Consider the following 27,257-nt stretch of genomic DNA (forward strand, 5'->3'; position numbering starts at 1 on the left):
TCATTTTTGTACAGTATTTGTTAGGATCATTATCCAGTAATGCTGTATTGTTTGCTTATTCCGCTCTGTTTGACAGGTTTAACACATTAACTGTAGGGCAGCACAAAAGTAACGGTGGCAAACTTTTCATTGGCATTGCAGAGCCATCATAGGTTGTCTGTGGCATAGAGCCTAGGCAGATCAGCCCTCCATGCTAACTCCAGATTACTCCAAGAACACTTTCTGTACCTATCAAGTCAGCAAGGCCAGTAAAGCAACAAAGGAGACTTGCCGTGCATTTCTGAGCCTTCCTGTCCTATGTTTCCTTGCCCATAAACTTGCTTCAGCCCCCACATTCCCACATCAAGGATTGTAGATGCTGTATTTGTGTATCAGTGTATCCTACTCTGGCTTTCTGTGTGACCATGTTGAGATGGCAAGTACAGCAGTGCAAAATAAACATTTATGGATTTGTGTAACTGAAGTGTAATTTGTATGAGGTGCACTTTACAACGCTTTTATTAAATAAGTAATCTTGTTTAGGGGTACCGTATTGTTGTTTCAGGATATTCCAGCCCTCCAGTAAAAACACATTTTTACAGATGCACTGTATGCCACACAATTATTTTTGCTATTTGGATTTTGCAAGCTCAATCTCGAGGTCTTTTTTTAAGTTTAACAGAATTAAAGTGCTATGCTAAGTTAGACACAAATGTCAATTTGTTTTATTTATATTTGCATTGCCTTTTAAGAGAAGGTTGTGTTCTACTTAATGCTACTTAATTGCCAGTGTCTAGGTTGTTTCCAGTTATTATTCATTTTGATATTATTATCAGGAATTCAAGCACGTGTTGAAGGGATTTTAAGTCTTTTACTTTTTGGCTGAGGAATATTAATTTAATTTCAGGTTTTGTTGCCACAGTCTGGTAGTTCTTTAAGGTTATTTGATTTTTACAGTTGAGTTTTCTTTTGTGATTATGTTTTGGATTTAAATTAATACTTGGAAAGTTTTAACAATGGGGAAACTCTGCTGTACTGTACAATACTGTAAATGGATAAGATGAAGTTTGTATATTTTACATATGTTTGACATTCACCTTCGCTCCGTCATGTGATATTGTACCTTTCGTTCTTGGTTATTTCATAATTAAAAGACACGTATGTCATTAAGCCTTTGAACTAAAAAGATTGTCTAACTAACTCCAAAATTATGTTATCTTCCAAAAAACCTTGATGAAATGCAGTCAAGTGAAATGTCAACTTAGGCAATATATTACTGGTTATGCAATCGCTCCCAGTATTCACATTCCACTCCTGTGGCTGCTTCTGTACCCTAATAAAACACTTGAGGCAATGGGCTGTGGTTTTACTTTCCTGCGTTCCAAGTACAGCAGCAGCATTCAGCAGGCACACAAATAAAAGAAAAATATCAAAACTCAACGTTTCTTCTTAAGGAACTAAAGGGACAGCATGCAGATTGCTTGTCGTTTTGCACAGTTTGAATTGCTGTGTTTTACTATTTTTGTTGGGGTTACATGTAACAGATTGTGTGGTTTAATTTAGGAATACAAGAAGGGGTGTATTTTTGTTGTTGTTGCAAAAACAGGTATTATAGGTAGCCTATTGTCCTTTTTTTTTAGTGAGAGCAATAACCGTTTACGGCCACAACTACGCTGTCCAAGTGTCATACTGACCAATTGAGTTAGTGACTTCATATCTGCAGGGTTATATAAACACTGCAGGCTAAATGTGTCAGTGAACCTGAGTCATTTGACTTTTAAGTTTCAGCATTATAGACACAGGGTGATAGTGTTTAGCTAATTTAAAAAAAGACTCTTTATGTACCAGGTATTAGATTTTCCACCGTTTAGAGGAACCACATCCCAGAAAACATGAAATATATTGTAGGCTGGAACAGTGTGGCAATGGCCTTACCTCTGACTTAATACAGCTGCAACATGTACTGTTATATGTCTTTCCCATTTGCAGATGATAAGCACCACACCCTATTGACAGTACTGCTTTGAAATCCAGTTCACAGCTGTATTCCATGACTCTCTCGGTAACCGTTTTGTTATTTTAATCTCTGGTCATATTTCAGAAACCTCACATTCTTCATGGTTTATTCCACTTCCACTTATCTCCACTTATCTGTTTTACTTCATGTTTACATTCTTGGGTGCCATCCCCCTTACTTTTTCCCAAGCTGTGCTTCACAAACACACCTGTTCCTAGTTAAAAATCAGAGCTAGGAAAAGGGGTCTCTGTGACAAAGCTAAACAAAGCCTTGTATGTGTTTATGTTGAACTCTGCTGGGGTATTAAAGGCATGGCCTTGTAGATGAAGGGTGAATGCTGTGCCACCTAACCTTTCTATTGCTTGGCCTAGAGCTGGAGGTTGATTATTTTTCAGTTTAGCCTTGCTATTAGTGGTAAAACATGCCGACGAATGTCATTGAATTGTGTAAACACATAAATTGCTTCATGAGTAGAAAGGAAGACCAAATGGGCCTATATTCCTTTTTCCTGAGTGAGTCTAATTAAAGGACCCATGGGGGTGATTGTACTAAAGTCTCTTGACCTGCCCAAGTCTTCCAACCCCCGAAATTCTCAGAAACATTTTCCATTGTCCATGATACAGTATTAATTTCATAATTTTGGTGGGATAAGTTTTCTACAAAATATTTTCTTTAGTTACAGTAACTAAACATTTGAGGCTCAATTATAATTGAAACCATGCACTATCAGTGAAGCGGTATCACATATAGAGACACATTATGTCCTACATTGTAAACGTGTTTGGAACGCTATTAATCGTCATTAATGCGTTCATGCTGCAGTCACAGCTGTAGCCCTTTTCTTTTTGTGAACTGTAAAAGCCATCTCCCTCTTTTCATGTATTATGACTGTCTGATAACGAGCTACTAGATGCCAAACGTAACGTTGTGTGATCTACGCAGCCACCTGTGATGTACCAATCAGATAACCCCAACATGTACCAAGATAGGTCAGCACAAGCCATCTGATCTTATTAATTTGACAGGAAAAACAGCTAACAGATGCTTCCCATATTGGAGCAAAGGTGTGTTGACTGACAACGCCATACGGCCTGGCCCTAGGCCTTTACAACAGTGATGCTGCTCTAGATTTTTTATAGCTATCAAATTAACAATGCCTTCCACTCGGTGCATAATTCAGGCATCGTTTTCTTCTTAACCAGTTTTTCATTCCAAAATAGAATAGTGTTCATCAAGTTCCCATAATTGAAGAGACAGTTTGTTTTTTAACCTGGCTTTTTTATTTTTTTAAGCAGGCAAGACATACACTGTTTTGTAGGGATTTGTTGGTGATCTTACTTGAACAAATGTTTATGGGGGGGAAAAAAAAATGTTACTGCTGCATTCTGCCATAAAGGGAAAATTATCTGTGTCTAGTCCTTAAGTAAATGTGTTTAAAGCTACTTGTCTTTAGGACTTCATGAACATTATTCTGTATGTGAAAACAAAACAAAGCCAGAAACGAGATATGTCATGATTTAAAATAAATACATGCACCTGTTTTTCGTCTTATCACTGCATTAAACTCTGGTACATAATTTTGTATCATACGTGTGTCTTTGGTGCCTTGACCACAAAATGCTACTGTTGTGGAATAAAGTGATTTGGCGGCAGACAGTCCAAGGAAAATAAGTTGACCGAAACACACACACACAAACGTGTTTATTTTTTATGGGAACGTTTTATAAAATTTTCACAAAATTTAATTGAAACAGAAGTGATTTTATTTTTCTTTTAGTTTTGGAAAAAAGAGGCATGTTAATGCCAGTTTACCGAGCTGCATGCTTATCTGCTCATGCAATGTGTTTGACTCGTACAACAAACAAGCTGATTTGTTGAGCCCTGTACAAAGGGGTTTATTTACTTTCAAAATGTTAGGAAACCAAAATGTGCATCAAATGGCAGATGACTCAATTATTGGTCCATTGTTGAATTTTAATAGTTGAATTAACAGCTACGCAAAATTGTCTTTAAAAATCGGAATCATATTTTCTTTCTTTTTTTACCTTGCACTGAATTTAAAATCTACAGTAGGCTGCGCACACAGTAAATAAACAAATATGGTTATTGATTAGATGTATTGAAAAGCTAGTGCAGATTGTTTAGTTTACCAGGATAGTACTTTAGGCATGCACACTTACCGTATTTCCAGAGAGGCCACGTCCCCTGATAAGTGGAGGGGATGTGATATTTCACATGGTACCCTTTAAAAGGTTAATGGAAAGCAACATTAAAACTGGCTCCACAAGGAACTGTATTGAGCCTTGACGCTGGTTTCCGGCTTATGTCTAGCAGTGGTAGTGCTGTGATTGTGGCTTTTGTAAACTGACATTATTAAAGTTGTAACAGGATTTCCTGTTTAGTCAAATAATAATTCATTACAAAAGGTTTTGTGTCCCATGTGTTGTAAAATCCATTTTAAAAATAACAAAGGACATTTTAGAAATGTTACAAAGCTCATATTGCTATTAAAGAGGCATATAACAAAGGGAACGGTACAGTTCTTCAGTAACAAAGACAAATAATATATGTACTAAAACAATAATATCCTCAATTGTTTTTTTTATTACTATTTTTTATTTTTTTTTTAATAACTCAGGTCAGCAACAAAAACCTATATTTTGTTTGAATAATGCATTAAGGAAAATGTCAAATGTGGTCTACAGAAGCTTAAAACAAGAGTGACAGTTTGAGTAATTGTATTAGAAAATATTTTGCCTGGGGCCTGTGTTGGGGATTTGTTTGTGAATGATTTGCTTGTCAACAGGCTATTTTTCAAAGCTTTCCAGATGACTGGCAGTCGTGCTCACTCTCTGAAGCCGCTCACATGCTTGTTATTGGCTGGAGTTCCTGAGCTTCTCTGCACCACTTTGTGTATGTGAAGACCTAGTTCTGATGCCTTGATAATGGCAGATATTCCCTTACAAGGCTGAGAATTTCCAGAATGTGAGAGAGTACCCATATGAGGTATACACTTCCTGTTGTGTAGCGTTTAAGGCCCATGACATTCCACTGAGCTGCTAGTACGTGCAGCCCACTTCAACCTGCTATTAAAACTGAAAGCTTTTATAGAGCATAAATTGTGAATTTTTCAGCGACGTGTCTCGTAAAATATTATCTACGTTCGGCTAAAACTAGGGCTAGTCTTTCACTGGATTCACATCACAGATTGTGCATTTCTGTATTTGCTGTGAAGCTCTAGTAGATTGTAATTGCAAAAATTACACATCTGAAATTATGATGTGGACTCCGCCCCAAAGTGGTGAAGTGTGAATGTTCTCCCAGTGGTCCCATTTACAGGAATGTGTGCATGCTGATTTTTCACATATCAGACAGTTAACCATGCCAAGGTTTGAATGGCGCAACTTACAGTGGGTCACGTAGGCAACTAAAAAAAGCAAACGCTGAGATTTTAGTTTAGATTAGATGAAAAATGGTGAACACAAAAAGTGCGTACAAGAAATTCATCATGCTAATGAGACAAAAAGAAAGAAAATCTCTTAACACAATTTGTATGTGTTTTGTTATGAGGAACCTTAAATTATGTTTTTATTTGATAATCTGCACTGGTATAATTTCTTTATGAATTGACTCAATTATACTATACATTAAAGTACAGTAATATCCTGTGTTGGATGAAATATTTAATTATAGTAAAATTTAGATTATTTTAAAACACATGGACTGTCCCAATAGCTACCGTAAATTGAGGCAGCTGGGTTTTGACGGCAGTCGTGAAAGAGTTAGTGGGACATTTACGCCTGTTTGGTTGTATCAATAAAGTGCCATTTCTGATCACTAAATTCCATCTTGAGTACATAACAATGGCATCCAAACAAAGCAGTTTGTGGAATTTCTTTACCAAGCAGCAGAAAACAGAATTTGCAAACTCTGCCAAGGAAATATTTCATTCAAAGGAGGAAGCATACTTATGTGCTCCACATTATTTTAATTTAATTTGTATTTGTTTTTAAATAAAGGCTACTTATTTGATATTTTTAGTAAGAAACTGTACCTCCGCAAAAACTGTAGATAAAGCATTCCGTATTGGCAGCCACATGATTAATACTAATGGATCACAGTGTTATCACTGACTTAAACCAACAGGATGAGGTTATATTGTTTTCTTTCCAATTTAATTCCTATATTTTCTTTAAATTCTCAAATTAATAATCGATACCCGGGTAGTAAAAAGCGACCCAGGTTGGGTCGGGTAATTTAAAACCACGACCGGTACTATATATGTATATATGTGTGTGTGTGTGTGTGTGTGTGTGTGTGTCTATATATATATATATATATATATATATATATATATATATATATATATATATATATATATATATATATATATATATAGACATATATTCGATGGTGTACAGGAAGCTACTGGAAATATGACTTCATATTTGTTCTTTTAAACTTTCAGTGAGGATAGTTGTTATGCACAGTTAGTGTACATGTGTATAACAGGAAGCACAATACATGTTTCTTTCTGAATTACCCTCACCTCCCCTCCCCTCACTACACACCACACCACAACAACACACCCCACGTGCGTTTGTGTGTGTGTACAACCATAAGGATTCTGAACTTGTGGGGACTTCTCATTGACTCTCACTATATTTTATTTACTTCTATTTTAACTCCAGTCAGACAAAAACTCCACAACAGGGTGAAAAACAAACTAAATATTTTGGCACTTTTAGTTGGTTTTTTTTTAAAGGCATATTTAGTTCTTAAAAAGATGTTTTACAAAGAGGGGATGTCCCCACAACTTCATTTTTTCAGGAGTTACTGTCTTTGTGGGGACATTTTCTCAAATCTTGTCCCCACATTGATAGTAATACTCCCCCCCCACCACCACCACACACACGGTATCCAGTGTAAACTGATGTGGAAAAACATTGAAGTCCTCCTTGTTCCTATTAACCACAGATCCAAGAAGAGAAGGTCAAGTCGCAAGCACAAGGTCACAGATGCACTGTTTTAGACATACCTAGATTATTTTATATTTTTGCAACAACACTCTAGATCTATAAAAGAAATTGGCAAGAACACCAACACTATATGGCTGATGTCCCTGAACAAGCACATGCCATTGACCTAACACTGAGATACCTTATTTCAGGTATTTATGTTGAAGAGTATGCTGTAGAAGTGCCAATAATTGCAACAGTCCTGTTATGCCACTGTATGTGTTACAATTTAAAAAAGCTACTGGAATCAAAATTAAAATGCAACCTTCAACATTGTACTAAATCATTGTACTGTAATGTTTTTTAATTTTTTTTTTTTTTTTTTTTAAGCAAGATTCTGTTCTGTTTTTAAGAATGTCCTCACTTTGCTGTTTTCGGAATTAGTACTGCAGTAGTGCTGCTTTTGCTACAGTAGTTTTGTCTCGAGCACCTCCAGCAAAATGGTGCGCCAAGATTTTTTTTTCTATGTTGTATGGTGTTGAGGAGTCACTGTGGTGATTAATTCACTATGTACGGACTCCATTTATCTGCATAAATTCTGCTTGGCTGAGGTAAACAAGAAAAACCCATCACCATTATTTATAATTGTCTGGAATAATTAGTGATGTCAGAGTTTATGACTTTGGACTAGGTTAACCTGTCAAAGTTAGGTTTGATACATGATCCCAAAGAATTTTGTGTTTTTAAATAATAAAATAATATACTCTAGTGAATATAGATATACATGTGCAATTCCCTTCATAGAAACACATCTTGTCTCAGCATGTCATAGTCTTGCTGTATTAAAGATGTGGTGTGTTCCCTTTAGACTGGATGTTTTTGTCCTGATATCTCAAGCCTTTGCATACTGTAGGACAACAAATAATGCATTTCGAATGCTTTTGCAAGGAGGGTGTTAATGACACAAACTGAATGCGATTTTAACACTTGTCAATAAGGATGCATTGCTTATTATACAAATTAACATAAATGTATTAAACAGAAGGTCAATTTTAAAGGTGGAAATAGAGCCCTTTACCTTTCTACTAATCCTGTCCCTCTCTTCACTGTGGGCCATTTGTTGACCCACCATATTAAAATGTGTGTTAAAGTATCTTTAGGACGACATTATTTATTTAGATGCTGTTTCATTATCAAAACAGACCCCATTATCTCACAGTGATTAAAATTTGAAAACAGTATAGGTAGTATTCTTGGAAACAAACAAAACAAGTGTGGATGTTTTCCAGATCCTGTTGGTTGCCTAAATAGCCAAGCAATTGGTCCTTTTTCAAACTGGAGTTTTTCAGCAGCTAAATTCTTAAACTTAAAATAATATTTTTTATGTGTTTTGTTTTTTAGTTTTCTTTAAAAAAAAAAAAAAAAAAAAAAAAAACTGTTTTTGTCCATCTAAAAATAAAGTTTGAAATAGATTTTTAGTGTTGATGTTGTAACAAGAGGGTTGCTTTGTGTTGAAATGGAAGAGGCAGAGAAATGGGTTAGTTTTCACTTGAAGAGGAACTAAAGAGGTTTTTTCCTGATCATAAATCTTTTGACAAATCTCCAGCTGTCATTAAAGAAAAATGTCTGCGTTGTGCTTTTAAACTGTACGGCTGAAAAAACAAACAAACTGAAATCCTGTGGCCTAGTCTTCAAAATTCATCATTTAAAAATACAAAAAAATATTGTAAGATTACCTTTAAAAATCACAAAACTATTCTAAATGGTTTGTAATAGCTAAACAAATCTGGTTTGGTGGGAGCCTGGGGATTGAAATCTAGGTCATAGTGGTATTTCAGTTGCGTAAATGTAACTGTTTGTTCTTTTTTACTCATTTCTTGCATTCCACTTTGTCATTCTTGATGGTTATTACTGTAGGTGTGGAGTTGATCTAATGCACACTTAAAACTTAACATATCAGACAAACAGAAAGTATGTGCAACGGTTAACTACTTAATGGAGTTGTATAAAGTAAATGTTTGTTTTTCTTGATGATGGTTTTTTTTTTGGCGGTTCAGGGTCCGTGCCATAAAAGGCCATATTAACAGTCTTGATCAGGTTGTAAAATAAGAAGGACCATTCTTGTCTGGCAAACGCATCATCGTGTATCAGGATTACATGAGGTATGATGAAATTGTCTTATGGCCCAGCACATATTATAATTTACGCTAGGGAGGGGCTTTTATTTAGGATCTGTTAACCCTCTGCCAGCACTGTGCACAGATGTGTCTGCAAGCCACAGTTCACTTGTCATAATGCAACAACGACACACATTTAAAATCGTTAGCCATGTTTTTTGTCTCGCTAATGTGTTTTAAGGATCATTAAATATATAATAGCTTGCTTGGTGTGATAGTCTTGTTCTGTTGGATGTGTACAGAGATACACTCAAATATGTTAATTTCCAGATAAGTAAAGTTGGTGCTACTGCCCAAGAAAGCAACACTACTGTATTGTACCTCCAAGCTTGAGACAGATGAGCAGAGAAATGATTAAATAAATGAGTCAAATAAGGAGTTATAATCAAATCAGAGAGAGAGAGAGAGAGAGAGACCAAGACCGAGACCAAAGTGATGATGGCTACTATTGTTTCAATTGCGTAGACTGAAAGTTTAAGAATTGTTTGTAACAGGGCGTCAGTGCTTGAAATATGCCATTGTGGGATAAAGTTCATTTCTGACGTAATAGCGCTGACCTTCCTCGGCTTCTGGCATTTTTGTTTTTCCTACAAACACATGTTTGTCATTATTTTTGCTTTTTTCAGTTTGGCACTGTGCCAGGAACAGTAACTCAAAAGTAGACTGACAATCGTGTGATTTAAAAAATAAATAAAAGTACAGTATATGGAATGGCATTCTTTGCCTTTTTAGATGCCGGACATATGAAACTGCTGTTAGGTTTTCTTTTTTTGTTGAATTGTTTTTAGACCGATGTTGTATCTCTTTTTCAGGCCTTGTGCAGCAGGTTCTGAAAATTATAAAACGCCATTATCTTGAGAAATGATATTGTAGTTACTCTGTGTGATTGTTGAATTAATACTGTTGTCAATGGATAGCTGGCCAGGGTACATTCAATAATCTCATCCCTGCAAGGTTTGCTGGTGGTGTGCACATAAACAGCAGATCAGACTGTGAAGCACCCAGTTGAATTGCTGCCTGGAGCATCTCTTGCTTGCAAATGTTGGATCTTAGTGCTGATGTGCGACACCCACAATGGATGCTCTTTCGGAAGTTGAATTTGATATCAACAAGGCCTGAGGTACATGTTCTGTGTGCATTTCAGTCAAATCACAGACACGTGAAAATACAACAATACTGCAATTACATACAACAATACTGCAATTACACAGTCAAATTTAAAGCCGTTCACCTTTATAGTGTGTGCTAAAAATATTAACGTCATACTTGGCAGTATTAATGAAAATATATCCCCTAGGCCTACTCTCTGTGAGGGTTTTTGTGAACGTCATCAAATTTATCCATGGTATACTGTACATGTTTCTATTTAAAAATGTTCATAATGACGTTTTTGGGAACACAAACACAAATAACCGTTTTAAAAGTGTTACCAATTGTTAGTTATTTACTTCCCTCATGGAAACCATTCAGGGGTTGCTTATTTACACTGGAAGCGCTCTTCCTTGTACAGACATACCAAAAAATAAATAATAATCAGAACACAAAAAAGTGCTTCTACCACTTTAAGGGGATCATGTTACAGTACAGTAAAAAAGCAGCAAACACATGACCCAGAAACTATCCAGAGGAAGCCATTGGTAATTGGAAGCATCCCATCTTGTAAATAATCTTAAGTTGCCTCTTGGCTCCTGTGTGTGCCCTCGGTATGGACCATTTATTGAAAAACCCTATATTCTTCGCTCTGGTCATGGCCTCAGGCCTCAGAAAGGCTTGTATAATTGAGGACTGTTTGTGACTCCCTAATTCCCCTCCAGGGTGTGCAGCTGTATGTGGGTCAGGTTGGCTGACATCCCTGCTTGCGTCATTAGCAGCTGTTTTGGTTTGAGCCAGGTGGCCTGAAGAAGATCAGTTTGAATATATTTGAATGTTACTTCTGCTTTTTTTAGGGCAAGCTTTCAGACCTTCATTTTCTGGCTCTATACATACCTCTAACCAAACCGCAAGTGGTACTGTACAGTAGGAGCAAAAACATTTTGATTATGCAGTGAATAGGTGTGACCAAAATGAAGACATGCCTGTACAATAGTGTGTGGCATGGTGTGTTCTGGTGTTGCTTTACATTTGAAAAGTACTTTTTAAATGATCGTATATATTTGTCTGTGATACTTTGATTATAAGTACAATTGTGTACTGTAGTCGGTATAATTTTAATTTACTGTATGGGTGGTTTACCTTATAAACATGAATCAAGTTTTTAAATACTTCTTTGCCTACTTGTTGTAATGTTAATTTATAAACTGACTTGCGCAGTGTCAATTTTTGACTGGAATTTTCACTACCAAAAAATAGTGAAGGACTAGGCAATCTGTGTGCTCACTTTGCTGCACAGTGACTGCTAGGTTTGCATATGGGACTGGTTACTGATTGGGTCTATTCTCTGACCTTTTTTTTTTTTTTTTTTTTTGCAACCAAGTCGGAAACAGATGCTGATGATCATGCAGGGTAATTGTAAGCTGTTAGTTCTTGCTCCCTCACTCCCTACAACACATAACCAACATCAAAGCCCCTCTATAACTCTCTAATGCAACATTTCTTGCTGCAGGGTCTGGGGCTGTAAGTTGAACATAACACCTGTCATTTGTGCGCTTTTTCTGAGTCAGGAGATCCTGCCTCTGACCAGTCAGACAATACTTGGCTTAATCCATTTTGTTCCTTATCCTTTTGGGAGCCATGAGCATGACTTTTGTTGGGAACTATGCACACTGTATGACTCTTTCACCCCATTATATGAGACATCAGTTACAATATAGGAAGAAGCGATGTTCATTATTATTATTCTGATCAAATCCTTTACTAGTTTTATGCAATTGTGATTCCTTTCAGAAAGTGTACGGTATGCATGTGTTGTTGTCTTCAAAGGAGTGGTGTTTTAATATTTAGAAAGCATCAAGCTATTAAATACATTACCAAGGTGCATCTGTTCTTTTTACCCCCCTGATGTTTCCTGTATGGTAACAGAAGTAGTGCAACACGCCCTCAGCTAGGGTTTTTTCTTTCTGTAATGAAGTTCAAAAAGGGAAGTGTTTCATGGTTGTGCTTCACTGTATATGGTTGCGTTGAGTAGTGAGTTACGTCAGGAGTGTCACATCGAGGCTGCCTGTGTAAGCAGAATTCTAAAACCCTGCTATGTATTTAGTTCATTAACCCAGAATGTCCCAACTGTAGTAAGGCTATCCCATACTAAATTGTCATCTATAAAGGAGAGAGAGGAATCTACATGCAACACAATGTCGAAAAGTCATCCTTTCATACAGCAATGAACTGATCATCCCAGAACTATCAAAAAGCCTTTCTTGAATGTGTTTTTGTCCTGTCTGAGACCAAAGCAGAAAAGAAGGATGAAGTGACATACAGTGTATAATCAGTAACTGACCCCCAGACTGCCCAAGATAATTATGGATGGATGGATCCTTCTTTAAAAAAAATACTGTGGACTCACATACTATGCAAAAGTAACAATAACTGCTTTTATAGTTGACAAGTATTTTTGTGCAGTATTGCATTAAAACTTTGAAATTCCTTACCATAATTTGGTTGTAGAAAATGTTCACCTTGAAGTGTATCTTGCAGGTTTCTTTTTATCACTGAAATAGATGCAGCAGTGTATTATTTATTTATTTATTTATTTATTTATTTATTTACAAACTCCAACCTGTTTATATACACACATTTATATATTAGCCCAAATGTAAGGCAAGGTTTTTTTTTTTTTTTTAATGAAAATAAGAAAAATACAACTCATCTTATCAAGGCTGTTACAAAAGTGCATATTGTGTAAAGTATACAGTAATGAAAATGGATAAAACTAGCTGCAGTGATCATGTGGAAGAGTGAATTGAAAAGGGGTCAAGCATCAAAGGGATTACCAAGAAGTTATGATGCAATTTTTAAGATCATGGTAATGAGATACCCTGTTTCCGTCATCCCAAATACACGTACAGGCACTGTGCACTGACAGTGCCTGTAGCTCACTAACCCGCTTAGCCGAGGTGATGGCTAATAGAAAGGCTGTCTTCATAGAGAGGTATTTCAAGGTATTTAAAAATGGTGGGTCTGAGTCCGCAAGCCTTCGGGCCCTGCCGAGGCAGCTGAGGCTGAGGCAGAGCCTGCTTTGGAGGCTGTCTAGGGCGTTGGGGCTGCCTCCCTGTGTCTCTGTTATCCTGCATTGGCTATTAGGGCATGCAGGGTCCTTAGCCAGACCTCCTACAGGAGGGACTCGCACCAGGGCTGCGATGGTAGAAACCACTGGTGGGAATCCCGCTAAGCCCACGCCTCTGCGCCTTCCAAGGAAGCCAGCGGGTTTGTGCATCTTGAGACACTTGGTGCTGAGGCTGGTCGGTGCCAAGAGGACTGTTCTTCCAGAAAGTCTGGGAAAACCTGGAAGCGGAGCGGCGCTGTTCAGGCGCTACTGTCCAGGGAACCTGTAGGAATTTGGAAGCTCTCTCCATAAGTGCCTGAAGTGAGCTTGAGGGAGGGGTAACGTCAGCCTCTGAGGTGATCTCTGAGCTGAGGTGATCCTGAATCAGTTCTGGGACCTCTGTAAGGTTAGAAAAGCAGACTGCAATCACAAGCGATGTAGCTGTTTGAAAAAAGAATAAGAATAAAATGTGGTGCAGTTGTGTGGCGTTGAGCTCGGTTTTCAGAAGCTGAGTTTCTGATTCCGGGGAAGTGGTAAGCTGACTTCCATCAATAATACAGGCAGTAAATTGAAGGGGAACTACATTAGAGCTAGATCTCTTTTAACAGACTTATTCACAGCAACAGAACAGGTTAGTTATACCTACCTTCACTTACCTGATGTGAGAAGCAAAAAGAGGAAGTCAGCTCCGCGGAGTGACTACTTATTCCCTCAGTAGGCGGGACCTATCGGCAGCTCTGACATGAAATGCTCAGTAAATACCTGACCTGTGGTAGGCATATCCCAAAAGATTGCTTGGTGGTCATCTTCATGATTGAAAGGGAAACATACACACACACACACACACACACACTCTCTCGCAGAGGACAGTGCAGAACGCTATCATTGTGAAATATAATCCATTTTATCATCTTGTTCAATGTAAGCATCTTTGCACTGCAGGGAACTGTTTTTATTGCATTATAATGGAGGTAGGTGACGTACGAAGCCTCTGAGGCACATCTCTCATAAGTGAGAATGCAGGACTCGGTTTACAGGCTCCAAGTTTCCAATGAAAACAAACAGCTCATGCAGCAGATCAATCTTTTCTCTTTTAGTGTAAAGCTGCAGTTTACTGCACTCCCATGTTGAAATCCAGTGTCACCCTATACTGTCTCAGGTGTTCATGGTCAGTAGTCTTGTTAAGCTTTGGGAATACCTGAAATAGTCACCACATTTATGGACAAAAAAGCAGCCAGCACAGGAAATGTATGGAGTCATTATTAGGAGAAGCCTTATTAGACAGCTTCTGCAAATACAGTTCAACTACATGTTGGAATATTGACTACTGTTTGTAAGTCAATTTACAGTAAAATCAGAAGTTTTTATTTTTTGTGTACTTCTGCTATTATCTCAAGCTGAAGTTGAGTTCTAAGGTGTGAGTTATTAACCTTTACAGTGATGAAGCTTGTATTGTGTCATTTTAGGTGATTACATCATGTATATCTCTTGTTCCTGGTAGAGGGATAAAGATCAACTACTGGGTATAATGAAGCTGCAGTTTACTAAACTATTGTCGACCTTGTTCAGTGTACATTGTGTATTACAGCAGTGATGCGCAAACTTTTAAAATGCAGCCCCCCCCTTTTTTAGCATACATTTTGTTGTTGCCCCCATATTAAAACTATAACAATATTTATTTATTTATTTTTTTACACTTTGTGAGCCAACATTTAGCTGACGTGTTAAACCTGGGTTTCTAACAAATAAATCACTAAATTTAAATGTTTTGTTTGCACTTGGCAAGTCAACATTTAGCTAACATTTCTAACAAATAAATCAGTGAAAAAATACATGTGACTTAAAATCTTTTTTTTTTTTTTAAACTTGGCAATTCAACATTTACCTGACAGAGATAAATCTGAAAAACATCATCGTTCAGCAATTAAATCTTGGGTTTTCACAAAATAAAGTGTGCACACCGGGAGCGAAGCGAACGACACGAGTACAGCGTGAGTACAAAAAAAATGATGCAGCTATGAAAAGAAAAGACTGTCTCCTTTTGCTCCTTTTGTGGAGGCGAAAAATAAAACACAAAAGACCATGTGTACATCACACACTAAAAAAGGAAACAGTTCGGGGCTTGATAAATAGCTGATGTGATTATTATTATTATTATTATTATTATTATTATTATTATTATTATTATTGGTCAACATTATTAAAACGAAATCCAAAACCAGGGTGTGATGCTCCCCGTCACTTTAAGCGTAGTTCGGGGGGCCCTGTAGAAGGCACTTGCCTGCTCTCCTCTCTCTTTCTCAGCCAGTTTTTCCTGAAACCACGCCGTCCTGCCTTTTCTGTCCACATCCGGCTGGAGAAAGAAGCGACCGCATTTTAATATCTGCTTCTGGGTGGGGATGACTCAGTCTTCTCTCTGTCATCCAAGCCGATTCCAGTAGATGGCGTCGTGCACGTCTTGCCGGTTTCTGGGTGTGGTTTGCGTAATGCCGGGGATCCCCTCTGTCTGTTCCATCTGTCAGTCTCTCTCTAGTCTATTTAAGCTGTGCACTACTTCCTGTCCTTGCCTTTCGTTTTGTGTTTCTTCTCCTCCTCCTCCCTCCTCTAACCACTTGTCCCCTTCTCTCCACAACTCCTCAAGCAGCTAGTGGACCTCCAAGCATGAGGGGACCTGTCCTGTCTGTTCAACTTTGTTACTAACACTCTGTCACCCAAGTCCCACAAGCACTCTATTCCATTCCCTTCCGCCTTTGCAGGTGCCCCGTGAACTAAAATTAAGGTGAAATAAAGAGAGAGAGTCATGACAATGGTTTCCAATTGTTCTGCTATTTCTTGACATATGGCGTCCTTCTTTTTATTTTCTTTATAACCAGGGACACTGGTGCAGTTCTATATTTGCTCACTTCGTCCGCGGCATTCGCTTTGCTGGCGTTGTGCATTACTCCATTTAAATAAATAGTTTCAATTATTTTTGATTTGCAAGCTCGTGTCTGGTGCGCATAGCTCTTTAACATGCAAGCCCATGCCTGTTGACTTGTTTAATTTGCACTGTATGTTGCAGAGCTGCGCTTAACACTCCGACTTTTACGAATGTGTTTATTAACATTTATGTATTTTATCTAAATCTGGACTTTTTTTGTTGTTAAATCTAGGAAAAAATACACGATTTACATTAAATCCAGGAAAAAATGCCTGTTAAAATATTAGGGCTTTTTTTTTTTTTTTTTTTTTTTTTTTTACACTTGTCGCCCCTGTTCACTGCAGTTTCACTGACACACTCCTCACTTCAAACATAATTTCTCCGATTCTACAAGTCCTAAAGTGATCTCTCCATCTCTCTGCACCCCTGCCCTCCCCCCCACCCCCCCCTTACTGACTTTCCTCACCCCCCTTGGTGACTCTCCGTGAAAGGGAGTTGGGGGTATCAGATTGGGCACGGTAAACACCTCATAGTCTAACCAATATTTGGAATTTTTATAGGGACTGCAGGGTGGGAGTGATGTCCCACCCTACGACAATATTTTTATATATATATATATATATATATATATATATATATATATATATATATATATATATATATATATATATATATATATATATATAAATTTGTTTGGAAAATGACGTGTTACACTTCAGAACAGGATGAGTACTACCATGCATATTGTAATTGTTTAGGAGAACTTTGAAAATGCTGAATTTGCTGCATCATTTTTCATATGAGAGGGTTTCATACAGTTCTTTCATTATGCTGTGACGTTTCTATGGTGCAGTCAGTGTTTGCTTAATTCTGTCCTGGGTTGTCATGGAAATGCTTATTTACTTAACTAATGTTTTACTGTGGCAGTGATGCTGTTAGCAACCCCAAATCCTTTCCATTTGATCAATAAAAGTACTCAGAAAAGCAGACATTTTATTGGTATTTTTAAATTAGAACATTTTTTTCATACTCAACATGTGTTAAAAAGGCTGATTGTACATGTTACTAATTGGTAACGGAAGAAGCAACAGCAATGTATTGACTTTTTTTAAACTGATCATGTAAAAATTAAAATAGTTATACAGTGATTTATTATAGATAGGCCAAGGCTTTTCGACAAAAAAAAAAAGCGAAACCAAAAATTTCAATTTCATATATATATATATATAAATTTTATTACAATACAGCCTCTCTTTAATCTTTCCCAGAAAGCAAAACAGAGTGGATTTAGAAGTTGGTATTTTCAGACACATTATACACAACTCTACAGACTGGCCATACTGTGATTAAACAGTTTTGTTGCCTCCAAAATTGTGCATCATCTTCTACAGGTTAATATATTTTAATATGATGCACAGGACTTGCCATCGGTTTTATTATCCTTTTTTTATTAACTGTAAATATGGGCCATAATTTTACATTCATTCATCCAGCGGAGGTTTATATATTGTGACAACTTCAAAGGGGAAAACTCTACTAAGATTGTCCTGCTGTTGTATTTTTAATTGATTTTTGTTTTATTATTGTTTGTTTATTTTTTTTTTTTTTTATATGTAACCTGAGAATTTAATTTACAATTCTGCATGTTACGACAGACATTTAGTTGAAAACAAACGTAATTCAAGGCCGAGCATAAAGTGCAGCCATTAAAACCCAAGCGACCAAAGCATATCAACAATTGTGCTGTAGACACAAATGAACAAATACACTGGCACACGGTGCTGATAGTGTTGGCTTGAATTGTCACACTACAAAATGACAAACTTGTTGATCTGGTGATGTAGATGGGAAAATTTTAAATGAAAATGTATTTCTTGCTTTTTACCTCTACTGGTAATGTACTAATGTTGAATCGTGTTGTCTATGCTTTTATTGTCTGTTTTTATTGTGTTTATTCTATACTATATTGGTCTGATAACTCTGGGATGATGGCACAGTACAATAAGATTAAATAAAGACACGCTGGAGACCATAAATCAAGAGATGCAATAATTTAAGGGTGAATAAAGAATATGGTAGGATTTCCTGCACGTCTTGTGTAAATCTAAGTCGAGACAGAGCTTTGCAAGTTCTTTCCGTGTCCTTTTTCAGGTATGGGTGCATATACAGTGAATGCACAACCACAAGTGCTGCATTACATGGAGAAGCAGTAAAACCACACATGCATGTGTATAACGGTAACATACAGTGTCAGGGAGACCCCACATTCAATTACATTTGGTAGATTTTTAAAATGTTTTTATAAAAGGATAAACTAACATGGCTTCAAGAAACAATTTTGACACACAATCTTGAGAACCTTCTCTTGTACCATAGATCAAAATGTTTTTTGTTATGAGGCTAAACATTTTATTGTAGGCAGTAAGAGTGATTTTGTAGAATATTTTAAAGAGCAGCTGATGATGAGCTTGATGAAAAAAGTGATGTTTTCAAATAGTGTTTGTAAAAATCCATTTGTTTTATTAATCTTGTTGGAGGATTACACTGTATTTCTATATTTGCTTCCTTCTGTTTTAGATGTTGTATGCCATCTTGTGGCAGAGTGACTATAAACTTGTTGCCTTGTGTTTTTATATAAAAAAAACATTCTTTGTCAGTGTTCATAATGTTACTCGACAGGACCTGTTAGACCTGTTAATATTCTGTTGTCATTTCTGAATTTTAGATAACATTTAGTACCATACATTGTTTTTTTTTTTGTTGTAAACTACATATTTTACTTTTTGAACCACAGCTATTTTTTTCTGTTATGTACATTTTTATAACGGGAACTTATTTATTTATTAATTTTTTTTTACAGATTTATATTCCGTTTTGGTAACAAAAAAAAAAAAATGTGTGTAAAATCTTGTAATAGTGTGTTTTCTTCATAATTAATCAATATATTTAAGTAAAAAAACAATGAAAAAAAAAACTATATAGAAAAAGGCCGTAACTAGCACACCACACTTTTTTGAGAAGCAATAAGGTGTTTTAAAACCTCAATGGAATTTAAGACATATCAAACTGGATTAAAACCCTCTTAATAAAGTAAAAGCACTTACTGCCGCTTTTCTTTCATGAAGCACAATGCCAGTAGGTTCCATAGTTTGTGACTTTTCTGTCTGCAGAGATAACATGAAAATAAACCCCATTGACGTAATTTGGGTTGATAAGATCTGAGAATTCAGTTGTTAACGTTTGTGTGGTTTTGGTGGTTTTGTGTTTTCTTTGCTGGAGTAGTAAGGTTGATTTTTAATCGTATTAACCTCGAGCTTAACTGTACCTGTCGGGAGAGAGAGAAAGAAAGAATAAAAATGTAGGCAGGTAAGTTCCCCAGTTGATATTTCACCTCACCCAGGGCTCTACATAGGCTGCTCTCTGTGTTTTTTGGCAAGAATGAGGAAAACAGAAAATCCTGTGAAAGGAAATACTGTCTACTGTAGGTTGCAATTTAAGAAGCACTTTTAGACCACATATTTCGAGTTAGGTCTTATACTAACTATTGTGTAATAAACAGACAAATATTACATTAAATAATGGGGAAACGGTCCATTTATCTTTTTTTTTTTTTTAAATTAAAAAAAAAAAAAAAATAAAAAACAGTGTAGGCTGCTCGGATTAAAGGAGCTAGACCAACATCTGCTCAATAATAATCCATAAGGCCTAACATAAGCATACATATACTGTACAGGGATGGACATAAGACTCCCATTGCATAGCAATTTGATCCATGCCTTTTTTTTACTATGAGTTTAAAAAGACCACTGAGCTTGTTGCATGCACACTGTGGCTAATCAAGCTTGCAGTAAAACCTAGAATGGGTGAAACTGCTATGCAATTGGAGTCTTCTTTCCATCCCTGCATAGACTGCACTCTCCCTGGGCCACAAAATATAGTTGAAGTGGTAATCCGTATTTATATTTTGAGTTTTATATTGAAATTTTGATACATTTATTTACTACAGTATAACGTGCACAATGTACGGTAGCGTCGGGTGGTTGAAAGATAATTACTAGTTTAGGTCTTATTTGGCTACTGTATAATATTACATTGTTATTGTTGATGTCAGTCATAAACAGTGCATTGGTATACAACAAGAAAAGTAACACTTCAAGACTTGTTTTGTAAGGCTGAATTTGATGTACATGTTGGACAATGCAGGTACCCAGTGGCTGAGCTTCAACATTGCAGAGATGGGAAGTTTCTGCAGTCAGCTGCAGTGGCCAGGCTGTCAAAACAACAGAATGACAAAGTACATTTTACACACCTTTTTTTGCATTTTAGTATTTGAATTTGTGGTACATTCTGTGTTGCCAGACTTGTTTGCTAACATTTTTCTGCCAACACATTCTGCGACATAATTTTAACCAGGAAGCACATGGCCCTGTTTCACGGGGCACTGTTAAGTGTTACGTGGGTGCACGTCAACCGTTACCGGTATTTTGTGCTTACTGTTTCTCGAAAATGGTGTGGTTTTTTTTTTTTGTTTTTTTTTGCATTTTTCCTTTAAGATGTCCACTCGTTGAACAAACGATTGTAAAAACGAAAAGGAAATCCCAGAATTCACCGAATTACAAAATTCATTTTCAAAGTAATTTCTCAATGTACCAGTTTGGTAATGAGTAGGACCAGCAAAACCCTTTTTATATTAAAATTGTCTCTACAATTTTCATTCTCCCAGTTCAGATGATGTTTTACGTAAGTTTTCTCTTGTGACATTCCTGTAATTCACATGCAAAAGGAAAGTAATCCATCATCAAGGACTAATGCGTCATTTCATAGTGTCTCAAATACTCCTTACCCCCCAGATGTATTTAAATGCCTGCTCTTCTATATCTTGGAGGTTGCTGAACCATTCGCTATTGCATTCCGAATGGCACAGTTTGTGATGATACTGTTTATGTACTAGTCTGGTTAGAAACCTGAAACTTAGACCTTTGGACTACAAAATGCAAACCAATAAAACATGTTCATACTCGCACTGTGCTTGGAAGATTTATGTTGTGGGTCACTTGGTTTCTTTGATCCATCTGGAGAAGGTGGGCCTGACCTGTAGACTAGGGCTGAAGTATGCTGCCAGAGTACTAGAGTCATTTTTAAGGTCGTGATTCTGTTTGGTATAGACTGAGAGTCTTTGAACCTCTTTTGCAAGTCTTTCCTTAGCCCAGTATCTAAATTAAATGTGTCTTGATGCAAGAATATTTTAGGAGTAAGTCACACTATTAAACATGTAACCATAGGGGTCATATTTTCAAAGCTGTTACTCCAGTCTTTAATTTACTCTTGGTATTTATTTATTTAAGAGAAAATGCCATGTTAGTCATACAAAATAAATAACAAACAAATCGGGAGTGGTTAATGAAGGAGCTATATTAGTTATTAGGCTCTGGAGTTGCAGTGTTAATCTATTCAGTAAAGTATGAGTTCATTTAAAGATTGAGAACAATTTGAAATATGTCCCTTGAATGTTTTCACAACGTACACTTGAAAGATGAGTAGTTAAAGTTAGAATAATAATCTCGCAGTAAATTAACTAAAAAGTTAACTTTTTTATTTGTATTTTTCCATTAGGAGAGTGGTGAGTTATTGCTTTTTAATAGCATTGTTAAAATGTCACTTTTATTATTTAGCAACTAGTCTTGCCATATATATATATATATATATATATATATATATATATATATATATATATATATATATATAAACAAAACACTGCCTTATTTGGTGATTATGTAGTGCTGAAAGTGCCCACTAGGTGGGGTTCATGAACACTGAAGCATGCAACGCATTGTTACAAGCCTTGATACAGTACAGTGAAAATGTACACGTTGACAGAGATTATAGAAGACTCAAAGATGTGACAGTATTAATACTGCACACAAAGTTATACAATTAGCATCTGAAAATAATGTCTTGCTAATGCAGAGTTACTGGTATAGATGCTGTGTGACACTGATAGAAATGAAAAACAGATTAAATGTGAAAATGAGTAAACTAAGTGGGCGTTAACACACACAATATTTTCTTTTTACTGTGTTGCTGTAGTTTATGTATATGAAACATGACACTCAGTTAAGACTGGACTGGCAAGCTTATTAAAACAATACTTTCTTTTCTATTTTCAGATGATTCTTTGGGACTGGGACCTGAAGCAGTGGTACAAGCCACAGTATCAGGTAAGTTCTATAGAGAATACCTGTCTCAAGTAAGAAGAAAATTAGGATAGGATTTTGTTGTGTGCTGTACCTGTAATTGATGGGACAGCCTATTTAACACCTGCATAATTTAGTTTTTTCAACCTAACTTTTTTTTGAAGTGAGCACTAGATGGCACCAGTTGTCAAGAAAATCTGGTGTTAAACAGGCCTGATTCAAGACTTGCCTTCTGCATGTAGCAAGGTTAAAACATTGATGGTTGAAAACACAGCTGTGTTTTACCTGTGGCAGGGTCAGCTTTTTGGCATAGCTCAATCAGAATAAAATGTATGGCAACATACTGGTAAGTTTTGCCTTGTTTCAAAGTCTTAAGTAAATTATTGGTATAGATATTTACTAATAAACTGTATACATCAAGTACTAACTGGATAAAACAAGAACATTTTGTTAACATCATAGCTTGCTATGTTAAGGACTGCATTGCTCGCAATGCACATCCAGACACATACTCGCACATCAAAAAACAAAGAAATGTTTTAAATATTGAACACCCAAATAAAATGCGATGAGACATTGATTCTGTCTTCAGTAACCCATACCTAATATCTGTAATCAGCCTCATAATTGCAAAGCCATACATGAAATGTCAAGTGCTACACTAGAATATAAAAAAGCTCTTTAACGTGACCAGCATTTCCTCAAACTGGAGAAGCCACGATCTAGCGTTATTGAAGGCAGATAACATTGTAAAGATAATTTAGTAATAGGAAGATCACACCGAATAAACACAGCACTAGAGGGGTTAACACTATTATTTTGTGTTAAAATTCAAGGTACTCTTAAATAGTACTTATATTGGCTAAACATAAGTTGTTACCCGTCAAGGCTATGTGGTACTGTATATTTAAACAAAACACTGTAGTTTCTGTTTGGAGAATTGAAAGCACTTTATTTGTACTTCCATATTCCTATGCCACAGCTGCAGTGTTGGAAGTGGCTCCACCCGTGTGCTCCTGATAGGATCGTATAACCATTGTTTTTATAGGTCATTCAATGTTGTGTATTTTAATTTTGTGCACACGTCTTGCCATTTGCCTTGTAGTATTTGTAAATGCAATCTTTTTTAAAATCTGTGCATCTGTACTCTGTTTAGAAAAATAATTTAAAACAATGCATTGGGTCTAAAAACTGCAACAATAAATATAAATTGGGCTAAAGCAGAGCAAAGCCTAATGCCTTTGAACATTGAAAGTGGAGTGCACACTGAGTTTGTGTGATGCTATGGAGTCTAACCAATAATTGTTAAGGTTGTTTTTTTTCCTTATGTTATTGCATGTGTATTTTGGAGCTGCTTGCCAGTAGATGTTCCTCTGGAAGAGATTATTATACTTTTAAAATTTTAAAATGAGTACATGTTTGCAACAGGTTCATGCTTTGTAAAACAACGTCCCTGACTTTATTGTCTGGCAGGAGACTCAAGCTTTTCTTCTTCCCTGCATTCGCTCCTTCAGTTGAATTTGAAATATCCCAAAGCATTTGCCTCCTTGTGACGCCTCCCATTCACGTAATCCTATGAAAATATCAGTCTAAGATTTACTTCTGAGAAACTTAATGTGATTGGGATGGGACAAAAAAAAATAATAGCCTTTTTGTAAGAGTTTTTAATTTTTTAATTTATAAATGGGGATACTGTAGTACTAACATTTCTAAAGAAACCTAGCCCATTTTTTTATTTTAATTTTTCTGCAAAGTAATTTTTGCATGACTGGCAGTTGGACTTTATTCTGCAGCCATCTCTGCTTGTGTTGCTATAAAACAAATCCCAAAGTCATCTGTCAGGCAGTCTGTGGTTATATAATTTGTGAAAAACAGGATGTACGATAAAACATGTGCAGTCATGCAGAACTAAGATCACATTTATGGCTTAATTTCATAAACAGGCTACTGTGCTGTCTCCGTCATCAGTGCTACCTCAAAGTTTTATGTGTGGCAAAAAATCACAGAAGGGGGCAAGATTAATTAGCAAGGTGCCAAAGTAAGTGTGGAAAAGTTGTGTTGATGTTTGTACCATAGTGGAAACTCTGTCTGCCAGTCCCGACAGAGGTTTCACATTTTAAAAATAATTCTAACAAAAACCAATCAATATATTTTGTAAAAGACTGCTTTTTTCTGGGCAATATATTGCACCCTTACTTGATCACAATATCTTCCTTGCCTCCATGCCTCTACTGTGTTTGGTGTGGGGTCAGGTTTCTGATTTAACTGGTTGGAAATCTTCGTGGGAGACAACAGATTACAAGATGTGTCTTTGTCTAATGTGAAATCCTATCACTCAGAATTCCCTTGGGAGATTTAAAACAGTTGCTCACTGTATATAATCTTTAAGATGGATGTTCTTTATTTTTATACAATCTGTAATTCTCATGTATGCCCACTTGGTGGCCTCAGAGATCCAGTTACTTTACAGCTGTGGTGCTGGCTGATACAATATGCGATTACATACATTAAAGATTAAGTAGCGGTGTTCTGAAAAATCCAGCGTTATATGCCCCCTACTGTTTAAATGTAAATGACATAAAACATGTGTTTATGTGCTCTATTCTCTGTGTTGCAGGGTGCTGGGGGTGGAAATGGAGTGGACCTCTCTGTTATAAATGAAGCCCGCAACCTGGTGTCTGACTTGCTGATTGATTCCTCTCTCCCTCCGCAAGTCATATCCTCACTGCGCAGTATTAGCAGCCTGATGGGGGCCTTTTCAGGCTCCTGCAGGCCACGGGTAAACCCATTCACCCCCTTCCCTGGCTTCTATCCCTGCACTGAAATGGAGGACCCATCAGAGAAGGGAGAAAGGAAGCCTTACAAGGTTGGAATCCTCAGCTACTTTCTTTGTGCCTTTTCATTTCGGTCCTGCAGTCTGATCACCCTGCATTGTGGTCTGTTTCACCCCTTAGGGAATGACTAGCAGGAGCAGCTTACCCACCCCACAGCTAAGGAGGAGTTCAGGGGCTTCTAGCCTGCCACCACTGGAGTCTTCATCTTCTAGATGGGAGCGCAACAATGGAAAGAGACCTCACCAGGAATTCACTACGGCAAGGTGAACAAACCTTCTGCTGCCAGTTTCACTGCTCATGCTTGTTTCATGAATGCGCATATAGTGTGTGTGTGTGTTTGTGAGTGTGTGTGTGTGTGTATATGTATGTATGTATGTATGTGTGTGTGTATGTGTGTATATATATATATATATATATATATATATATATATATATATATATATATATATATATATATATATATATAAAATCTCTTTCATGGTTACTGCTTTTATTTATTCATGTGAATATCACCTATATACAGTGCTACCCCCTATTAACGCGACCTGTTATAGTGCAGAATCAGTTATAACACGGTAAGATCGTGGCTCAAATAAAGCAGTCTCCTGATTATGGACCCTGGCAACCGTATTATAACAGGGTAGAACTATGCCCATCTGATTCTGCTCGTAGTACTATTTTCATTGTAAGTCCACCATAGTAAGCGGGTTTAGTGATGTGCATTCATTTGACACTAGATAGAAGTCTGTATACAGTTGTGTCATTTCCCAGGTTATTTGTTTATGTACTTAAATGAACAAAAATAATTGTAGATCACTAGCTTTGCATTCTTTACAGTTAGTGATGTAGTACTGTAGTCTTTAATTGCTGCTTTTGCAGTTCCAGTAAGTAAGCAGTGACCATGTGAACAGCACTCAGCTGACATTATCATGTATATTTTGCAGAAATGTAATTTTGCCGTTATCTACCTCAGACTAGCATTTTGAAACAGCTTTGGAGACATGTATTTTTGGATGGCCACTTTAAGCAGTGCTTATACAGGGACCATAATACGATTGAAAGGCAATTTACATTAACAGACACTAATACTTGTCAGTGTGAGACCCAGGAGAATTGAACCCTCCTCTTGCTTTAATTATGGACTTGGGGCTTTGCTTGGTCAAAATTCATTCTTTTTTTTTTTTAAAGAAAAAATGTGTTCTATTGTTCCTATTTGAATACTCATTAAAAATGTAATGTTGAGGTTAAACAGTTCAGCAGTAATGTCATCTACAAATTCATTAAATCAGATGCTTGCTTTATCTTTTAGATTATGTATTTCCTAATGTCTTTATTTATAATACACCTGCTCAGATATGAAATAGGATGTGATATTATAGGTATGTAAAATGGCATTTCTATTTATTTATTTATTTATTTATTTATTAAGCCAAGGGTTGCAACCAAATGGACCTTCGAACCTGCTGACGATCCCTAAACAGAGGTCTTCATCTGTAACATTAACACATCACATTGGATCCAGACGGGCTGGTAAGTGGAACAAACATATCAAACACAAGCAAACTGAATCATTTCAATTCGGGTCGTGTGATGTATGTGATATGCTTTTGACAGATATGCTTTTAAACTTTTGACAGATGCCATTCCTATGTATTTCTAAATTTTTTTTTTTTTTTTTTCATTGCACATTTCATTTGTTTTCTATATTTGTACTTATTTTGACAAAATACTTTCACTTTGGTAGCAGCGGAGTGTATCTTTTTTTTACTTTAGCAGAATTTCTAAAAACTAGAAAGGTACGGTTTTAAAAAGAAGTCAAAGTACAATAAGCAGTATATCCCTTGCGTTTTATTTCTGTTGATTTAATAGATGCCATCAGGGTTACAATTGCATGGCACGATTTACACTTGCATTACTATTAGATTGAGTAGCAAACAAAAGATTTTTAATGGTTTGGGACCGACTTCAGCCCAAGGGCCT

General features: G+C 36.5%; 1 protein-coding gene across 1 annotated transcript in view; it reads left to right on the forward strand.

Moving 5' to 3' along the window:
- LOC121329848 (cGMP-inhibited 3',5'-cyclic phosphodiesterase B-like) overlaps positions 1 to 27,257 on the forward strand; it is a 68,093-nt gene that overhangs the window by 30,462 nt on the left and 10,374 nt on the right. The window contains exons 2-5 of the mRNA XM_041275760.1: positions 22,417 to 22,467; positions 25,061 to 25,309; positions 25,398 to 25,540; positions 26,707 to 26,807. Of these exons, the coding sequence (XP_041131694.1) occupies positions 22,417 to 22,467; positions 25,061 to 25,309; positions 25,398 to 25,540; positions 26,707 to 26,807 (544 nt within the window). The remainder of the gene's footprint in view (positions 1 to 22,416; positions 22,468 to 25,060; positions 25,310 to 25,397; positions 25,541 to 26,706; positions 26,808 to 27,257) is intronic.

This window comes from Polyodon spathula, chromosome 17 (genome assembly GCF_017654505.1).
Source record: "Polyodon spathula isolate WHYD16114869_AA chromosome 17, ASM1765450v1, whole genome shotgun sequence".
Lineage (NCBI taxonomy): Eukaryota > Metazoa > Chordata > Actinopteri > Acipenseriformes > Polyodontidae > Polyodon > Polyodon spathula.